Here is a 21,830-nt window from a genome sequence, read left to right as displayed (position 1 = left end):
AGTATCGGTGCCGTTCCCGAGTATTTGCACAAGTATCAGTACTCGTGCAAATGCACCAATACCAAACGATACTTTCAGGCTCGGTTCTTTGAGCTGTCAGTGGGTTTCCCCAGTGTTAACCACTTAAGCCCCGGACCATTTTGCTGGCCAAAGATCAGAGCACTTTTTTGCGATGTCCTTTTTTTCCCCACTAATAGACCTTTCTTTTGGTGGTATTTGATCACATCTGCGGTTTTTATTTTTTGCGCTATAAACAAAAATAGAGCGACAATTTTGAAAAAAACGGATTCTTTTTTACTATAATAAATATCCCCCAAAAATATATATAAAAAAAGATTTTTTCCTCAGTTTAGGCCGACACATATTCTTTTACATATTTTTGGTAAAAAAAACAAACAAACACAATAAGCGTTTATTGATTGGTTTGCGCAAAAGTCATAGCATCTACAAAATAGGGGTTAGTTTTTTGGCATTTTTATACATTTTTTTGTTTACTAGTAATGGCGGCAATCTGTGATTTTTATCGTGACTGGAAAATTATGGCGGACAAATCGGACAATTTTGACACATTTTTGGGACCATTGTCATTTTTACAGCGATCAGTGCTAAAAAATTGCATTGATCACTGTAAAACTCTCCCTGGCAGTGAAGGGGTTAACCACTAGGGGGTTAGGGAGGGGTTAAGAGTGTCCTGGGAAGTGATTCTAACTGTTAGGGGGCGTGGCTACGAATGACACTTCACTGATCATAGCTCCCGATCACAGGAAGCTATGATCAGTGACAGTGTCACTAGCCAGAATGGGGAGATGCTTGCTCACATTAGCATCTCCCTGTTCTTCAGCTCCATAAAACAATCGCGGGTATCCCCATGGACATCCTACTCATGGAGCTTCCGGCAGGGTGGCATGCACGTGACCACACGCCGGCAAATTCAAAGGGATGTACCTGTACGCCCATTTGCCCAGCCGTGCCATTCTGCCGATGTATATATACATCCGACGGTCGGCAAGTGGTTAAAGAAGTCCGGTAATTGGAGCTGTCAAAAAAAAAAAAAGCAGCCAATGTTTATTAACAACATTGCTCAGCCCTGAAACACTAAAATAAAAAGAAACATTGGGGGTTATTTAGGAAAGGCAAATCCACTTTGCACTGCAAGTGCACTTGGAAGTGCAGTCGCTCTACATCTAAGGGGTAGATCTGAAATGAGTGGAAGCTCTGCTGATTTTATCATCCAATCATGTGCAAGCTAAAATGCTGTTTTTTATTTTCCTTGCATGTCCCCCTCGAATCTACAGCGACTTCACTTCCAAGTGCACTTGCAGTGCAAAGTGGATTTTCCGTTAGTAAATAAACCCCCCTGGTTTCTTTTTGTATATTTCTGTTTCTTCATCTGCAGATCAAAGGGATGAACAAATGTTCCTCTGTTTAACCCCTTAATAACCCTTACTTTACTCTAATCAGCCTTAATTAACTTCCTATTCTCCTTAATTTAATTATTTTTTCCCTGCTTTTTTTCCCCTTTTGTTCACGTTTATTTTATAAACGATAAACAATAAAAAAAAATTGTTTGCTTTGTTAGTGAATATTTTTACACATATATATTAACATTTATTTACACATTTCACATTGAAAAAGCGCTAAATAAAAAAAAAATCTTTTTATTTAATTTGTAAATAACTTTTCAATGCTTTGAACCATTGCCGACAGCTGAAATTAAAGCAAAACAGTTGGTATCGGTAATTGGTATCGGCGAGTACTAAAAATAAAAAAGTATCGGTACTTATTGTAAATTAAATGGTATCGGTGCATCCCCAGGTTACAGCTCCTGTCCTCACAAAAGAAAGTCTGTCACTTATACCGCATTTTCAGAACAGTTTTGTAAAATACTGCATTTTAAAAACCTTACTGTCTTATTATCCTTGCAGTCAAGGGCTAACATTCAGACTGCTCCCTTCTTCCCAACAAACCTGCCATATCCTGTTGCAATATGGATGTGCACTGGGACTTTGCCATTGTCATATGTTCTAGTTGCAGAGATGTATCCGTAGCGCTGAGTGCCAGTTTAATAGCGGGTATGTAAAACACTGCAGACAAGGCACTAAAGAGAAGCCATCACCATACTAGAATTCACCTTAACAGCTTTATATATATAAAAAGATAATTACGTTTCAGAAGAATTTGTACTCATTTCCGGAAAGGTATTGGGTACCTTTCTATTTCATATCATTCCCTTTTGTACATAAAGAGCGAGAACGCTTTATCTTCTGCCTTCAGATTTGTAAAGAAATAATTTCAGATGTCCAGAGCACACGTTTAATGATGCGTCTACAAGGGCTGCGGCAAAGTCATTCATTTGAAGTGAAGGTCTGCCTTATCTGGCCCTGACAGAGGATCAGCATCACCGATGCCAATGCTAGCTTACTGCCTAATGCCGGCCATACACTATACGAACAATGGTCTAAAATTCAGCCACTTAGATTGTTTATTCGCTTTTCGGACAGTTAATGGGCACAAAATCGATAATCATTGGGACGTTTTTGAGCCGAAAAAGCGAAGGACAATTTGGAAATTTTTTGACGAGCGAACAATAAATTGAAAGGTTAATGCGTTTCCTGTCCGAACTGTCTGCACTTGGTATATGTAAATAAAACAATTAACTTATGTCCACTGAACGATTTATTGGTCATTACATGATGGTACTATCGTTTGCGCTCACGGCCGAATGTTCATTTTTCTAAAATGGGTTTGGCCGATTTTTCGTATAGTGTATGGACAGCATAAGACATACAAAAAGAGCTGATATGAAATGGGCAGAGGTAGTGTCTCGGACAGGGCTCTATGATTAACCCCTGCCCGTGTGAAATGCATCAGGGAGGTGTGTAATATGGGAGGAGACTGAGCTGAAGGCAGTCTTTGTGTTCCTGTTATTGTGGCTAAAATGAACAGAGATTGGCCCCCATCTCAATCCTTAAAGATTTGTTATAGAGTGAGATGTGCTGTGCTAGAGGACTGGCACTTGGCAGCATTGTTTAAACCAGCGGGTTAAGGCCCCTTTCACACTGGGGTGGTGGGTGTGTCGGCAGTAAAATCGGCGCTAGCAGGGCAATTTTATCCCCGCTAACGGCCAAGAAAAGGTTTTAACCACTGCAAAGCGCTGCTGCAGCAGCCCTATGCAGGCAGTATAGCCGCGCTGCCCATTCATTTCAATGGGCAGGAGCTGTTTATACACCGCTCCAAATATGCTGCTCGCAGGAGTTTTTTTTTTTAACGTCCTGCAAGCGCAACGCTACCAGTGTGAAAGCACTCGGGGCTTTCACACTGGAGAGACAGGAGCGGCTCTTTACAGGCACTATTTTTAGCGCTGTAGAGCCTGTAAAGCGCGTCAGTGGGAAAGGGGTCTTAGTGTGCAATGGCATTTGAGTGATGCAATTTCCACTATGCATTGAAGCCAGTATGGAAGTCCCAGGTCTACAAACTTTTGACCATACTGTATAGTGCAATTTGTAAATTTGTAGTATATCTGGTGAGATTCACAATAGACAATGGGGGTTATTTACTAAAGGCAAATTCACTTTGCACTACAAGCGCAAAGTGTACTTGAAATTGCACTGAAAGTGCACTTGGAAGTGCAGTCTCTGCAGAACCAAAGGGGACATGCAAGGGAAATAAACAGCATTTTAGCTTGCACATGATTGGATAATAAATTCAGCAGAGTTTCCCCTCATTGCAGATCTACCCCTCAGCTTTACACCTCCTGCACTTCCAAGTGCACTTTCAGTGCAATTTAAAGGGCACTTTGCACTTGTAGTTTGCACTTGTAGTGTAAAGTGGATTTGCCTTTCGTAAATAACCCCCATAGCCTTAAATAACTAAAATGATAACATCTAAATTCATACAACCTATACTTATTCAGGAATATCTTTGAAGTGTAAGCTCACAATTCAGGAAATAATGAATACCCATTGTACTTGGGGGTGTGAGCTGTCAGTGTCATCCAGGGATTTAAAATCCCCACTTTTCTCCCCGTTCATTCTGCAGTGCTTCTGGGAGGAATCAGAACAATTCTGACTAGACAGCCCTGGCACAGAGCAGTGTTAGTTCACCTTGCCATTTTCCCAAAAAGGTGAACTAGCCCTTTAAATGGCTCTCAGGATTGTCTATATACACACACACCATCTGAAATTCCACAGAGCATTTGATGTTACACCTGTCATGGAAATTGGAGAAAAATATGGTGCACACACATACAAATAATATGCAATATTTATCTCAAGGCAGATTGCAGATGCCATCAATATAAAGTGGAAAAGTCAGAACTTTTGCCTGGTATTTCGGATAAGGCGGGAATGGTTGGAACCTCCGTCCAGTTTTTTATTGCAGTCTGTATCCCCATTGGAAAAATAGTTCTATTCACTAACTGTATAGCCGCAAAGATGGTAATTGAGAGAACATTCTCCAAAAGGGGAGAAAAGGTTGTTCTCCTTCTATACTACACCAAAAAAACTGTAAAAAGTTAGGCCCGGAGCTCCAATGTAGCCTGAAGCACAAATGTGCATTTCTTGTTATCACTCATGGATCTATGCACACACACCCACTAATACTGGAAGCACACAATGAAGTAATCGGTGTGTCAACAAGATCTGTACTTTGATCAATCAATCATCCTGTTCAGTCAACCAGGTGTTCTGTGCAATATGACGTAATCAGTTCTTAGAACCTCATCATTTGATCTGGTTGTCTAGTATACATTTCAGTGCAAATTGTAAAGATGTTTGTCCATGTATTCAGTTATGGACACTTGGAATTCTGTAGTCCAACCAAAAAGAATTGAAATTAAAATGATTGAGATTGGAAGGCTACAAGATGGTCTCAAATTTTAGTTTTCAATTTTAGGGAGGCTTAGCATTGGTTGTTGCTGATACAGTAGAAGGCTGTATAGACCAGCAGCTGTCATCTTCTGCTCACTATGAACTTGGAATTCTTCATGGTGCTAAATACAGACTTAAACTTCGTATTTAAGCTTTCATTCTTGAACACTAAGCCCTTTTACACACGGTCGGAGATTCCGACAACCAAATCCGTCTGAGTTATTCCGACGGATTAATTCCGGACCAGGTCCGGAAGTGATGTTGCATACACACGGTCGGACTAAGTTGTCGGAAAATCCGATTGTACATAACGTGATGACGTTATTTCGTTACAACGGGATTACGTTCAGGCTAGTAGCCAATAGCTTTGGTCTAGGAATTTGATCTGAGCATGCGTGGCACTTTTTCCGTCGGAGTAGGCTACACATGATCGGAGTATTTTGTCGGAAAATATTTCCGGCAAGTTAGAAAATTTGGTCCAACGGATATTCCGATGGAAACAGTCCGATGCAAACCACACACAGTCGAAATATCCGACAAAACGCTCCGATAGGAAACATTCCGACGGAATCTCCGACCGGGTGTACAAGGGTTAAATCTGAGCTAGTTTGGAGGAAGAGAAGCTGAACATTTTAAGTTTCACAATTAAAAAAAAAACAAGACAGTAATCATCTATAAGACATATGTGTGAACCCCAACAACACTTTTGGTCTGTTAAATATAGCATTCAAAGAAAATTGGTAAATCTTTTTAGTAAGTACAAAAATATATTTTGATCCTACCAGAAAATTTGGTGAGCTGGTGAGTTTCTGTGCACTCAGTAGTGTTATTAGTCCTGTCCAGGTTATTTCTGTAAACTACAGAACTCCTCCCCCCATGTTATGGAGCGGAGAGGAGAGTGATCCTATATTTGTGTCTTAGGGCAGTGGTCTCCAAAGTGCGGCTCTGGGGGCAGACGTGGCCCTTTGCTTGCCTCTATCTGGCCCTTCTGGGACTATTCCATCCACAACTGACACCAATGATGGAGCACCATTCCTCCCACTGACACCAATGATTCCTCCCACTAATACCAACAATGGGGCACTATTCCTCCCACTGATACCGATATATATATATATATATATATATATTAAATAAAAGCCTATTGGTTTCTGGTCTCTGGTTGTACTGCAGTCAGGCAGACACTAAACAGTCTGGTCGGTAGCAAGGAGGACACGTTAGGTGCTCCTAAATGGCAGCAGTCTTTTTGCACAAGTTTCCCATTTAGGAGAGAACAGCACATTTCAAGTCTGCTGGTAAATCCGGTATTCCTTGGGCAGAATTTCACAGTTTGTACTCTAGTCCACCAAGCAAACCAAATTTAGAACTTACATTTTACTGCCAATCAAGACTAACCAAATATTTTCCTAAATATCAATTATAAACTTGTTTTTGTTTGCCACTAGCAATGACTTACCGTATTTATCAGCGTATAACACGCACATTCATTTTAAGAGGGAAGTTTCAGGGAAAACAATTTGAAATAAGGAACTTTTAAGCAAAATAAGGGTCAGTGCCCATCTGCAGCCTCATCATTGCCATCACTGCAGCCCAATCAATGAACATCTGCAGCCTCACAAGTGCCATAAATGCAGCCTCACCAGTCCACATCAATGCAGCAGCCTCACCATTGCCATCAATGCAGCAGCCTCACCATTGCCTTCAATGCAGCAGCCTCACCATTGCCATCAATGCAGCAGCCTCACCATTGCCATCAATGCAGCAGCCTCACCATTGCCATCAATGCAGCAGCCTCACCATTGCCTTTAATGCAGCAGGCTCACCACTGCCATCAGTTCAGCCTGATCAATGCCCATCTGCAGCCTAGAGGGGACAGGGAGGGGGGCAGGACGAACGCCGACAGATTACATACAGTGAGAATCTCCTATGATACACAGAACAGTGGTCCAATGGTGGCCTAGGAGACAGGACTTCCTATTACAGAGGCCGCCAAGTAAATAGGAGATTCTCACCGTATGTAATCTGACGGCGCTCGTCCCACCCCTCTCCCTGTTCCCTCCGAGGCAGCTAAAATTGAAGTATCGGCATATAACACGCACACGCTATTTGCACCCGATTTTCACATTTTTGTGTTATACAGTTAAGAGTTCTATTCTAGCGATGTGCACCAGACCAGAAGCTCTCTCCCCCTTTTTATTGGGTCAAACAAAAATGGACAGCCATTGGCTCCTGCTGCTGTCAATCACAGCCAGTGAGAAGAGAGCAGAGGCAGGGCCACGCAGAGCTCTGTGTGTCTTTGGCCACACAGAGCTGGCTCTGGTGCGAGCATGCACAAGTGTCCCAATAGTTAGCTGCTTGCTATGGGGACAACTGGCAAGCAGGAGGAGGCAGAATCACTGCAGGGGGACCCCAGAAGAAGAGGATCGGGGCTGCTCTGTGCAAAACCATTGCACAGAGCAGGTAAGTATGATATGTTTGTTACTTTTGAAAATTAAAAACTGGGCCTTAAGAATCACTCTGATTCACCCAATGCAAACAAGCAATTTATTTAGCAGAACATGGGGGTGTGAGATGCCCAAAACATTTTCCCGTTTTCATGGGAGTATCATTAAAACGCATTTCTACTTATCTGCGTACAGGAGCTTCTCATCATTAGCAGCACTAATTCATTCTCCACAAACACGATCTGCTGTTTTAAGCAAGTGCCATCGCTCCCATGCTCATTAAGCAGTCAATAATGTCTGATGGATGCTAGCGATAGAGGCATATCTATAATCAGCTCATCAGCATACAGGATACAAAATGTCTCTCTTGGCAAAACGTTTGTCAAAATGTCTCAAGGAGGAAAAATAAATAAAATTACCGTTATATGTTACAGTTTTCCTGGGACGCGCATCCAAATCAGCAGCTGACCTCTTTGATGTATACCCAATTGCTATTGCGCACAATGCCACAAAGTAACAAGCCACATGCCTCTTCATCTTCTCTAAAGTAAACCTTGTGTTGGCAATTTCATCCTGAAAAGTAAAAGAAAAACATGAATGCTATATGAAAAACAGTTTCCATTTTGGTTCAATGGGGAAAAGTTAGAAAATCAGTTTACTGTGCCTAAAGCCTCGTACACACAATCGGATTTTCCGCAGACAAAACCTCAGACTTCTGTCCTAAGGCGTGTGCCTGGATTTTGTCATCTATACAAACAGCAAGGAATTGGGCAACAAATATGAACGTAGTGAAGTACTACATGTTTTTTCAGCTCTTTAGCGCCACCCTTTGGGCTCCTTCTGCTAATTTCGTGTTAGTAGAAGTTTGGAAAGTGTTGATTTGTACTTTTCATTTAGCGCTTTTCAGTTCATGCCTTTTATTTAATTTCTGAACGGCCGTTTGTCGAGCAGACATGTTGCAGAACCGGAGGATATAATCGGAATTTGAGGTGTTATTTATTATTGGCCTTGGAGTTATTGCTTTGACCCAAGTCCAGTCCAGGAACAGGAGGAGGAGTTCTTGGACCAAAAATTGGTTGCTTTATTAAATCGTGACAAATTATGTCATATGCCTTTGCTGCGGGAGCTCCAGGAGAATAATTCAGATGATTTTCGGAATTATTTCCAGATGACTGACCCCTGCTTTCACCAACTCTTGGCATTGTTGACCCCCTATATTAAGAAGCAGAACACATACACAAGGCCTTTAATTTTTGGGTTGAATAATAATGATTTGATACATTTTCTATATTTTTGGATGCATAGAATGCACTTTTTGGTTAAGTTCTATTGGCAGATAGCATATCTAATTTTATTTGTTTTTGTTTTTTTAATGCACAATAAAAGAATTGTGTAGAATAATACTTGGCTATGTGTTTTACTTCAAATGACAGTTTGGGAGTAAGCAGCTACAATTAAAATTAACAAGGGACACCAACATAGTTGTATCTTTGATCTTAAAAACTACATGATAATTAATAATAATTAACAATAATAGTATTATTCTTGATATCACTAGAAAAAAAAAGCCTTTGAAAATTTGTTTGCAATAACACCATCAGTATCACCAGCAAAGCAGCTTCATTATTATCTCATTAACCTCCCTGGCGGTAATCCTGAGTCTGGCTCGGGCTACAATTTCAGTACCACGAGCGGTAACCCTGAGCCAGACTCGGGATCGCATCGCTGGATACAGGGAGAGGTGACTTACCTTGTCCCCTGGATCCAGCGATGTCCTCCGCGCTGTGTGATCGAGCTGTCCTCCGCTCGATTTACACAGTGCCCGAGTGCCACCGAGCTCCGTTCCCTGCGACGTTACGGCGCACGGGAGCGGAGATCGGCGCCAAATTCAAAAAAGTAAAAATACACAAAACAGATACAGTACTGTAATCTTACAGATTACAGTACTGTATAAAAAAATGACTCATCCCCTTTGTCCATAGTGGTCTGTCCAGTGCCCTGCATGCACTGTTTTTTTCTGCCTGGAATTTGGAGATTGTCCATAGCAACCAAAAACTGTCCCTTTATGTCAAAAGTGATTTTAGACCAACTAGAAAACAGCGATAATAAATTAGAATCACTTGCATGGGGAAATTCATCACCAAACACTAAATCTAATGACAGCGACAATTCTGCAAATGAGCAAATTTCTGTGTTTTTGGATTTGATTACATTATTGAATACTTTTTATTATTATTTATTATCATTATTTATTATATTATAAACTTTATCATACCCAGGATGTCTACTACACTCTTGTTTGAACAGATTTAAGTGAGTTATTCCCAAGAATTGCAGGCCTACAATATAAAACGCCAAATTTCCATGCAAAATAATTGTATCGCTTTCAGCACCTAAATTCAGAAATAATCATACCGCCAGGGAGGTTAAAGAAGAAGAGAATGTGCGCTGCATTTCGAGATTTCATAATTTGCCGCGTCACAAAAATTCTCCATTACGAACACTAGTTTAAAAGACCGACCGCTTCTGGCTTGTCCTTGCTTCTGAGCATGCGTGTTTGTACTTTGTACTTTTGTCCGACGTACTTGTGTATACACAACCGGAAAATCAAACAACACACATTTGTCCGTGGAAAATTTTAAAAACCTGCTATCCAACATTTGTTTGTGAAAAATCCGACAACAATAGTCCGATGGAGCGTACAAACGGTTGGATTTTTTCACCAACAGCCTGTCATCACACAATTCCCATCGGAAAATCAGATCGTGTGTACGAGGCTTTACTGTCTCAGTGATGCACAGACACAGAAAAGAATTGAGGGAAAATCTCCCCCATGACACAGGCTGCAATAAAAACCTGACAGAGGTCAAAACCAAGAAATGTCAAACTTGTGTATTTGGGCCAAATGCCTTCATCTCGCTCCTTCTTAGTGGACTGGAGACCTGGGGCACACCAGAGAAAGGGAGGAGGGCCCACCATAAAGCGGTATGTGTGTGATGGCAAAATATTGTCAGGGACTACTGTGATGGGTTACGGTTAAACAGGTGAAGATTATACTAACGCTGTATAGAAATGTAAGTTCAGTCTGAACGAAATCATTTAAGCACTTTCAGCAGCTGGTTTAATTATTTACTGAACATGCAGCTTTTTTTATCTTTTAATCTTTGCCTATGTTCTAGTTTAAGGTGCCCCCTGGTCACTGCCCCAGGTTTCCTGATTCAGGGTAGCTCCTTTCTCTTGCAGCATCCTATAGCCACCCCAGCATGCAAGAACAAGAATTGTGTCTCCCTTAGACCCCTTCTGCACTGAGGGCGTTTTTCAGGGGCTACAACACTAAAAATAGTGCCTGAAAAAAGCAGTTCCATTCACTCCAGTGGTCCGAGGGCTTTCACACTGGAGCGGTGCGCTGGCAGGGCATCACAAAAAGTCCTGCCAGCAGCTTCCCTGGAGTGAACTCACCGCTCCTCCACCGCTGCTCCCCATTGAAATCAACGGGGCAGCGCTGCAATACCACTGGCAAAACACCGCTCCGGTGGCATTTAACGCCTTTTTGGTCGCTAGCGGGGAGTTAAATCACCGGAAACATGCCACTGACTTAAATCAATACTGCCTACCTGAAGTCCCTAATCCTACCTAGAATGCAAAGTGTTACAGCACAGCTGCATTTTTTTTTGTTAGCAATGGAGAAAAGGCCCACCTTGGGATCTTCTAGAGGAGAGTCTGAGCCTGCCCTCAGTGATATGAGAATTTAAATTGAACAAAGCTTGGCTGCTCTCTAGTTGAGAAAGTCTATAGTTCTCTATTTTTGCTTTATGTATATGTTGCAAGTTGAATAAAATGTTTTTAAGTGCTTACACAGGGCCATATAAGAACCCACTACTGCTGTATACAGCTGCCCATTGACATGAATCAGAAGATGCAGACACTGGGGACTGCAAGTGCAGTTGCTCTAGATCTGAAGGGAACATCACAAGGAAAATGTAAAAAAAAAAAAAGAAAAAAAAAAAGAAAAACAGCATTTTAGCTTGCACATGTTTGGATGATAGAAATCAGAGCCTCTCCTCAGATCTATTGCAACCGTACCTGCAGTACACTTAGCCCACGTACACACGGTCAGAGATTTTGCCAACCAAATCCATCGGATTTTGCCCGTCGGATTTAGTCCGACGAATTGTGTCCGACGAATTGTGTCCGAAACTGTTGCATACACACGGTCGGGCCAAGTTGGCGAAAAATCCGATCTTTCAGAACGTGATGACGTAATTTCGTTACGATGGGACTACATTTAGGCTAGTAGCCAATAGCTTTGATGTAGGAATTTGATCTGAGCATGCGTGGCACTTGGTCCGATCAAAATGCTCTACACATGATCGGATTAGGTCCGTCCGGCCCAGTTGGTCGGGAAATATTTCCAACATGTTGGAAAATTGGGTCGGACGGAGATTCGGACGGAATCAGTCAGATGCATACCACACACAGTCAGATTATCTGACGACACGGTCCGATAGGACACATTCCGACAGATTCTCCGACCGTGTGTACAAGGGCTTACAGTGCACAGACTAATTGCATGTTGTAAAATGCATGCATTTTTTCTCATTTATAACAGGTTATGGCATGTTGTGTTACTGCATGCTTTTTGCCTAAAAATAATAAAATAATTCCTCTTGGCTAGTGGTAATATTGCACTAAACCTCAGTACATGTACAGTTTACCATTCATTTCAAAGTGCACACTGTTGCAAAAAAAATTGATGCAGACAGCATTTAACTCAACGCTCTGCCGCACACAGATATAATAGTCAGAACTGATTTATATGACAATCCTACATTTTTAAGAGATCCCTGAGATAACAGATTGCATTACACGTCTTTGAATGGCTTCGATGTGAACACAGCTTAGCAGAGGGTTGTATTTTCTGTTTAAGTCTTGGGAAAACCCTCAAGGAATGCAGATATACGGTCATGCTTATTTTTGTTTTGGCTTTGAATGGTAAATGGCTGGAAGGTATTGTTTGGTCAGCCTACAAGGAACATGCTCTACATATAAACAAACAGTTGAAGGAATGCCAGAGGCAGAAGATGCTCCATGAATGATCCCACAACAAGATTCAGGAGGAGAAAAACTTTCTATGAACGCTGTTCACAAGCTTGCATTGAAAAACTGGAAAATATCCTTTGGTAAAAGACTATTTAAAGAGACAAGGTCACAGTGGCCCCCAAACAACCATTTGATACTCACCTTCCCAGCATTCCAAGGCCTTTCCATCCTCTGTTGCAATTGGCACCAAAATCCCCAGTAACGGCTGGTGTCAGACGCTAGCCGAACTGGTGACATCACTACTCCTGTCATACAACAGTCCTCGGGTCTAGAGATTGTCTGCTAGACCCAAAGACAGCACTTATAGACAAAGATTTTCACTAAAGGTAATCAGTCACAAAAGGAAAAAAACACCTTTGAAGGCTGCGATGAACTCATCCCTTCAGATTCTGGGGCTAAGCAGAAACAATTAACCAAGTCACTGCATTAGTATGTGAAAACGGGACCAGCTCTACCATTTCAGCCCCCTCCCACCAATACACCAACATAATTATTGCTGTGCATAATATCTCAATATGCAGCTTCCATAACCTACTAAAACTAACAAAACTTTCAAATGTCACATCCTTGTAGTACTGACAAGCGTTTTAACCACTTTAAGACCAGACATCGGTAAGACATATTACATAGTTAGATTCTAGGTTGAATAAAGACACCAGTCCATCCAGTTCAACTTGACAGTGGAAGATTTGCAACTGATGCAATATTGACAATGGAAGATTTTTCAACTGATGTCTTATATATTACACATGTGAAATGTTATTGGTGTATTCACAAAATGTATGTTGTGAGTAACATGCATTTTTTTTCTATCCCCATAGCTATAGGACACATATTTTTGTACACCATCTAAATATAGAAATCTCCTGAAGAAGCGGCTAATGTAAATCCGCGAAACATGTAGAGCAACCAGTTTACAGATGGTATCTATGTTCTAGTCGTCACGACAGGATGCAGCTTTTGCAGTTTGTTTTGATTGTCATAACTTGTTTTTATTTTGTGAAAAAGTCATCATATATATTTTTGTAATAAAATGTCCTTCATTTTACTCTTGACTGTTTAATATCAGTTGATAAACCATACCATTAAAGTCCAAACATAGCCTCTCCCTCTCTACAAACATAGCTCCTCCCTGGTCTTAAAGTGTCTACACATTAAGACCAGGCTTTTTCTGGCACTTTTTATTTACACGTTGAAATCAGTATTTTTTGCTAGAAAATTACTTAGAAGCCCCAAACATACTTTTTTTTTTAAGCACAGGCCTAAGGAATAAAATAGCTATCCTTGCAATTTTATTTATAAAAAATAGATGAGTACAGCTCTTGCAACTGTGCAAAAATAAAAATGACAAAATCAGATGAAAAGTCCAAAAAACATCCAATAAACAAAATTAGGATGCAAATATTGTCTCAATATAATAAAGTGCTCTTGTGCTCCCTAATTTCTTGGGGAAATTGGCAACAACCAGTATGATATCTTATTATCAGCAACTTTTGATTTAGAATGTAATCGGTTTTATGGACCTTGTCGTATATAGAAAACAACCAGCCACTTACCAAAAATTATTTTAAAGAAGTTGATATAATGAGTATATCCCACAGAGAAGTTGCCATCACCCCAGATGGCTAGGAGCCATCTTCAAAAGCCAAATGATGAGGGTAAGATGAAATTGTAACAAAAAAAGAATTATGATCTTAAATAGAGAGGTTTCGTGAAAAAGGTTACAACTCCAAAGATCTAGCGAAAACCAAAATAATTCCAAAGATCTAGCGAAAACCAAAATAATTCCAAAGATCTAGAGAAAACCAAAAGAATTCCAAAGATCTAGAGAAAACCAAAAGAATTCCAAAGATCTAGAGAAAACCAAAATAATTCCAAAGATCTAGAGAAAACCAAAATAATTCCAAAGATCTAGAGAAAACCAAAAGAATGGTAGGAGACATGGAGTATAGAGGACTTGTTTAAAAAGGAGGATACTAGAAGAAAGGACTTTGGAGTCACCTTTGTGGCAAGCTTCACCCGCTAGTATAAACAGATGGAGAAAACCATCAGAGAGCATTGGCCTATATTAAAAGATGTTGAATTACAAAAAATACTGCCTGATAGACCCCATCTATATCAAACCCCCCACCTTATGTCTAAAATTAGCCCATAATGTAGCTGACCTGCCTAAAAAGACTTGTATGTTTTTAGATCGAGTAGGATTCTTCAGTTGTGTAAAGTTTATGATTTTCAGAACTTCTAAATACAGAAAGAGAGAAGCCACAAATTTTGGATCCCACCGACGATGAGAGCCCTTCAAAATCAAGCTGCTCGGAATGCTTTCATGAGAAGACAAGCTGCCGGCTGAAGAAAAAGATACCGGGGTTAAGGCTGATAGCTTTAGCCATAACCCCAGTAAACCACTTCAATGTATATATATACACCATCTTGAAGTGGCTAGAATATGGGGTTTATTTACTAGGCAAATACACTGTGCACTTGGAAGTGCACTTGGAGGTGCAGTTGCTGTAGATCTGAGGGGGGCGTGCAAGGAAAATAAAAAACAGTATTTTTGATTGGATGATAGAAATCAACAGATCTTCCCCTCAAGATCTAGAGCAACTGCACTTGTAGTACTGTAGTGTGGTGTTTGTATATAGAACTCCCCAAGAAAACTTATTTTCCACACCTGTGATCGGTGCAAACTTAAGACTGCTGCAGTGACCTTTTCATCTTCAACAATACACTAGCCCAGAGTATTGTACATCTACAGCAGAGGTCTCAAACTGGCGGCCATCCAGCTGTTGCAAAACTACAAGTCCCATCATGCCTCTGCCTGTGGGAGCCATGCTTGTAACTGTCAGGCCGCGTACACACGGGCGGATTGTCTGCCCAACTAAGTTCGTCAGACAATCCGATAGACAGTCTGTTCAACTTTTGAATGAACGGACTTGACCACACACAATGAACAGACAGTCCGCTGAAAGCTTGCGCGATGACGTGTACAGCACGTACGACGGGACTAGAAATACGACGTCCAATACACTGCAATGCAACCTTCGGCCGTGTAAATCCTTTCTGAGCATGCGCCATACTTAGTCCGTCCAACTTGCCTACACACGAGCGGACTGTCCGCTGAAACCAAGTTTGGACGGACAAAACCAAGTTTGGACGGACAAAATTACGGAAATTCCGAAAGACTTAGTCCGTCAGACTGTCCGCTGAAAAGGTCCGCTGAAGCCCACACACGAGCGGATTGTCCGCTGAAACACGGTTCAGCGGACTAAGTTGGGCAGACAATCCGCCCGTGTGTACGCGGCCTCAGCCTTGCAATGCCTCATGGGACTTGTAGTTTAGCAACAGCTGAAGGGCCGCCAGTTTGAGACCCCTGATCTACAGGGAAGTAAAGATACAGGTTTTCCATTTTAACAGCACCGGAATTGCACATGTGAATAACCACCAATCTCTCCCCCCTCGCCCCCAATGTGTGTTCTCTACATCTGATGTTCTGGATATGGAGGGAAAAAAAATGTCCCTTTTATGTCAAGAAGGGCAAGATCCAAAGTGGAGATAAGCCAGAATTGTGGCAGGAGACCCCAGAGCTATAAATGTTGGATGGCTACAGACCCAGAACAGTTCTTTGAGAAAAACAGACTGGAACAATCAAGCCAAATGATGAACACAAAGCTTTGAGAGCCATATGGAGATCTGTTCTTCTGAATTCCCTACCATGCTCACCGCACTTCAAAACCAAGTGTGCAGCTTTGAAATTAAAATGTCAAGTAGCTTTATGTAGGTGATCTTTTTACGCTTATAATTTTTGTACACTGAACAAGTCTATAAACTTCCAAGCTGTCACATGGCAGACAATCTGTTAAAGGTTACCCTTTCAAAGCTTTTTAGCAGAGGATTAAATGTGGACATGCCCTTTAATGTGGTTGTAAAGGCTAAAGTTTTTTTTCATTTTTTTTTTAACCTTAATGCATTCTCAGCATAAACGTTAAAAACCTTATAGGTGTAGCCCCCCCCCGCTCAAATACTTACCTGATCCCGATCTCTTGGGCCAGCGCTGTGCCTGAATGCAGTGGTGCTGCTCTCTCTGTCCCTCCACATTGGCTCCTGCTGCTGTCAATCAAATCCAAAAGACATGGGAGCAGGGGTTGGGGCCACACAGAAAATTTAAAAGGAAGGGGGATTTTTATTAACATTAAATTACAATATGACTTGTTTACAGCAATTTTATACATTATATTTTTTGTTGTAAATCACAGTAGCGTTTCCCTTTACAGTACTGGCCTCTGGGATCTATCTATACCTTGCCATAGGCAACACATCTTAGGTTAACCTGTTAAAATAGGGTAAACAAATCTGTGTACTTTCTTGGAGAACTCAAGAGTTAATAAATTGTTGATTTTTAAAGGCCCAACTAAAAACATAAAATTTTAAGGCCAGTTCATAGCATGCTTGCACATGATTCACATGCAGTTCTGTGCGGTGCGATTTCAGCTAATTTATTTTAGATGGGCTAAAATCACACTGTACTGCACAAAAATTAGTGCATGCACTACTTTTAAAAAAATGCACTGTAACTGATACAAAAGTACCATGTGATCCAGAGAGGAAAAATGCACTGCGTTTGCGACCTGTGTTTGGAGTGTTCTTAATAGTGACCCAATATAGATTGCCAGCTTAAATAATTAATTCTTCTTTGCAGGAAAAAAAAAAACATGATTTTTTTTTTCGCACAGGAGCCTGGAAAGCATTGCACCCGTGGTCAGATAATCAGAGGTGCAATGTCAGGCCTCTGCAGACAAGACTGGTAGTTTTCAGCCTGTACCTACATACGATATGTCTGTTTAAAAACTGCAGGGCTTGTGGATGAACTACAAGAGGGCACATAAGCACCTCTGTGGTTCATTTGGGACTACAAGCCATCAGCCACAGTAGCTGATAGTAGTTGTAATTCATTCAAAACTGTGAATGAATGACGCAGCTGTGTGGGCGGAGCCCCACGTGGATGTGCTATTTTTAACCGCTTCCGGACCAGCCACCGCCGCTGCACTGTGGCAGGTTGGCTCCCCTGCGCAAAACCATGGGGCCAGATAGCAGGTGCGTGCTGCACTGCGGAGGTACCGATGCTCATGGCCGACAGTCCCGATGACCGTCGGCAACGAGCGATCGCAAGATGGAGACACAGAACCGGGACGAGCGGGTGTAAACACACACTTCCCTGTTCTGTTCTGACAGGAGTGACAGATTGTGTGTTCCAATTAGCTCGGAACTACGATCCGTCACTTCCTCTAGTCGGTCCCCTTCCCCTTCAGTTAGAATCACCTCCCAGGGAACAGAGTTAACCCCTTCACCGCCCCCTAGTGTTAACCCCTTCACTGCCAATGACATTTTTACAGTAATCAATGCATTTTTCGCACTGATTGCTGTATTAATGCCCATGGTTCCAAAAATGTATCAAAATTGTCCGATGTGTCCACCATAATGTTGCAGTCACGATAAAAATCGCAGATCGCCACCATTACTAGTAAAAAATAAAAAAATAAAAATGCTATAAATCTATCCTCTATTTTGTAGATGCTATAACTTTTGCACAAACCAATCAATTCCCCGAGCCACCCCCATCAAATCATTCTCTGCAGATATTACCCTTTGTATCACCACCCCCTCCCTTTAGAATGTAAGCTCTACGAGCAGGGCCCTCCTGTACCTTTTGTATTGTCCCCCCTATACATTGTAAAGCGCTGAGTAAACTGTTGGCGCTATATAAATCATGTATAATAATAATATAATGCTTATTGCGATTTTTTTACCAAAAATATGTAGAAGAATACATATAGGCCTAAGCTGAGGAAAAAAAAATTTTTTTATATATTTTTGGGGGATATTTATTGTAGCAAAAAGTAAAAAAAAAAATGCGTTTTTTTTTTCAAAATTGCTGCTTTTTTTGTTTATATCGCTAAAAATAAAAACCGCAGAGGCGATTAAATACCACCAAAATAAAGCTCTATTTGTCAGAAAAAAAGGACGTTAATTTTGTTTGGGTACAACATCGCACGACCGCGCAATTGTCAGTTAAAGCGATGCAGCGCTGAATCGCAAAAGTTAGGAAGGGGATAAATTCTTCCGGGGCTGAAGTGGTTAAGTGTGTAGATCCCCTGCCGCTGTCATACTTGGGGTGGGGGGGGGGGGGGGATTAGGGGAACTGGTGGCAGGAGCTGGAACATACTACACTTCAGCTATGGGTGGAACATGGAACATGTTTAATTATAGAATATTTACAACTTCTTCTTTAAGGGTAGATTTCGACTTTTGTCTAAATCTCCCTTACGTCTGAAGTCCAATCCACTCTCAGATCGCACTGCGGTGGCTACTGATAAATGGTGAGGACGCAATGCGATGCTTCTTCACCTCCTGTTTTGACCCCACTTTTCCTGCAATGCACGGTTGCGGGGCATTTGCAGGGCTTCCCTATGGGCTTGTATGTGTAGCGTTCAGCGAGCTTGCCACCCGCCAATCACTACAAGTCAGGTCTACCTTGCTGCAAATGCGAAGCATCACAGCCGCAGCATGTAAACAACCCAGTACATTACCTATTGCAGCAAGGGGGGTGGCGGATGGCAGGCGGCAAAAACCCAGCTGAACCCCACATTTATACCCCCCTGCAACTGCAAATCTGAACGATGCCTAAAACAAAAATGTGCTTTTGATGTGGTGCCATTGAATATGTGACCAAAATACTGTATATGGGTCCTAAAAAATAAAAAATAGAAACACCCGATTACAAACAAATGTATTTTCTAGGAGGCTGCAGGTTGACCACTTTGTGGCGATTCTCCTTTTTATGGTTGGAGCCAAATACCAATCTTATGTCCTGTACACACAGTCGGATATTCCGACCACAAAATCCGTCGGATTTTTTCCGACGTATTTTGGCCAAAATTTGTGTTGCATACAGACGGTCGCACAAAGTTGTCGGAAAATCCGATCGTTCTGGACGAGGTGACGTACAACACGTACGTCGGGACTATAAACGGGCCAGTAGCGTGGCATTTTGTCCGTCGGAATTGTCTACACACAATCGGAAATTTATGCGATCGGATTTTGTTGTTGGAAAATTTTAGATCCTGCCCTCAAACTTTGTGCGTCGGAAAATCCGACGGAAAAAGTCAGATGTAGCCCACAACATGATCCAGTCGCACATTTTCCGTCGGAAAATCCGACCTTGTGTACAGGGCATTAGATTGATGGTTAAAAGAATATGCCAATACTATTCTTAATGCCTCGTACACACGTTCCGATTATCGTACGACCGATCGTTCACATTTTGTTGCATACAACTAAGATCGAATACAACAGTGCAAAATGTGTGTAAGATTTTTGTCGTACGATTCTGGAACAATCTTCCGTCGTGCGTAGCTACGTCTTTTAAATGATGTCAAATACGTGTGACCCGTGTGTCCTGGTTTATTTTCGTGTTTCCGATCATGCGTGGTGTTTGTCGAATGACATTTATCGGACGCATACTGTACTGGCTATACGATTGTCGTACGACGGGCTGTCATCCGACCAAAGTTTTCCTGTTTGTCCCTTCGGATTTGGTTGGACAGACTGTCGCGATCGGCTGTCGAAAGCTGCGTACTAACGGTCAGATTATCGCACGATCTGTCCGAAAGCGACTTTTGTGGTCCGATAATCGGAACGTGTGTACGGGGCATAAATCTTCTGCTGTTAGACTTGCACTAATTGCTCCATGTGTATAAATACTTGTGACCACCCCTGTATAATTGCTGTTTTTTTTATGTAGTTTTAAGGTATTTCTTTATTCACCAAGCTGCCTCAATTTTGTATTGGTTTTGATTATTAACATAAAAGATTAACAAAAAAATCAACTAATGTATTTTCTTTCTGCCCTGAAATTCATTCATACATTGTGGCTCGGCTGGAATTATAAATAAGTGCTGCAGAGATTACGCCTGAATAATGGCGCACGTCAGGTAATGTCTGTACATACAGATGATATTTCTACAAAACTGGCACGTATTTAGTGTATTGCTGACGGAAATAAAGAGCTCTCCAGGAAATCATTGTAGCTCTGCATATCAACAACACTGTATGCGTCACGTTACTGAATGCAGCACAGCTTGCTGCGGTTAGCTGATATTTTACAACCAAGGAGTTTGCACTTTGTATAACCCTTGAAAAGGAAATGCAGAATGATTGTAAGCAGGGCTGCTATTAACATTATTTACTCCATGCGCTAGAGACCAGTGACATCAAGGAGAAAACAGCCAATATTAAGGACCAATGGTTTTACTAAGCATGTAAGCTATTAATGTACTAAACACCAGGGACCTTAAAGCAATATTAAACCCAAAAGAAAACTATTTATTTAGTGATCCAACCAGCAAGACTGTTGTCTTTCTCAAGCTCTCCAGCAGAATATATCAGTTTACAGGGAAGAGAAAAAACACTTTAAGTGATATTAAAGTGGAATTAAACTCAACGTTTGAACTTGCACCTATAGGTAAGCTTATACTAGGCCTTGAGGGCTCTGGTACGGTACATATTAGTACATTATGACGGAACCCTCCCCCCTCCGTTGCCACAATTGGCACCTTTCAGGGGGGAGAGGGGTGCAGATATCTGTATAATACAGGTATCTGCACCCACTTCCAGGCATAGATAGCCGCAGAGTCTGCGGTTATTTACGCCACTTCCTGTCCCTTCCCCCGCTGTCTGCAGCAGGGACCGTCCGTACTGCGCAAAGCGACTCGCGCATTTGCAGTAGGGAACCGGGAAGTGAACTTCACTTCCTGATTCCCATAGTGAAGTTAGCGGCAGCACCCGAGAACCGAGCAACAGATTGGCTTCGGGTACCAACATCGCGGGCGTGCTGGACAGGTGAGTGTCCATATTTAAAAAAGAAAAAAAACAGCGTAACTCCTGCTTTAAGAAAAAAACAAAAACCATACATACCATACTTACTTGCTCTGTACAGTGGTTTTTCAGCCCCAATCCTCCCGGCCTCTCCTTCCTGCCAAGTGCCCCCAGAGCAAGCAGCTTGCAGTGGAGGCACCCAAGCAGGGTCGCTCCCTGAGCCATTACTCTGTGTGTCCATTCACACAAAGGAGCTGTAGCTCAGCCCCACCCCTTCACTCTTCCCATTGGCTCACTGGCTGGGGGGGCTGCTGCATAGAAGGCAAAAAACCTTTAAAACCACTTTAACTTAGGTCGACACAGTGGTGTAGTGGTTAGCACTCTCACCTAGCAGTAAGAAGGGTCACTGGTTCAAATCCCAACCACGACTCTACCTGCCTGGAGTTTGCATGTTCTCCCTGTGTCTGCGTGGGTTTCCTCCAGGTACTCCAGTTTCCTCCCACACTCCAAAGACATGCAGGTAGGTTAACTGGCTTCTGTCCAAAAT

General features: G+C 41.8%; 1 protein-coding gene across 1 annotated transcript in view; it reads right to left on the bottom strand.

Moving 5' to 3' along the window:
- The window catches only part of SEMA4G (semaphorin 4G), a 305,506-nt gene that overhangs the window by 213,893 nt on the left and 69,783 nt on the right, over positions 1-21,830 (bottom strand). The window contains exon 2 of the mRNA XM_077455317.1: positions 7,732-7,885. Coding sequence (XP_077311443.1) covers positions 7,732-7,849 — 118 coding nt within the window. The 5' untranslated portion in view covers positions 7,850-7,885. The remainder of the gene's footprint in view (positions 1-7,731; positions 7,886-21,830) is intronic.

Source organism: Lithobates pipiens, unplaced genomic scaffold (assembly GCF_037356315.1).
Source record: "Lithobates pipiens isolate NorthernLeopardFrog02 unplaced genomic scaffold, aLitPip1_a1.2 Scaffold_25, whole genome shotgun sequence".
NCBI lineage: Eukaryota > Metazoa > Chordata > Amphibia > Anura > Ranidae > Lithobates > Lithobates pipiens.
This window is presented reverse-complemented; position numbering and strand designations above follow the sequence as displayed.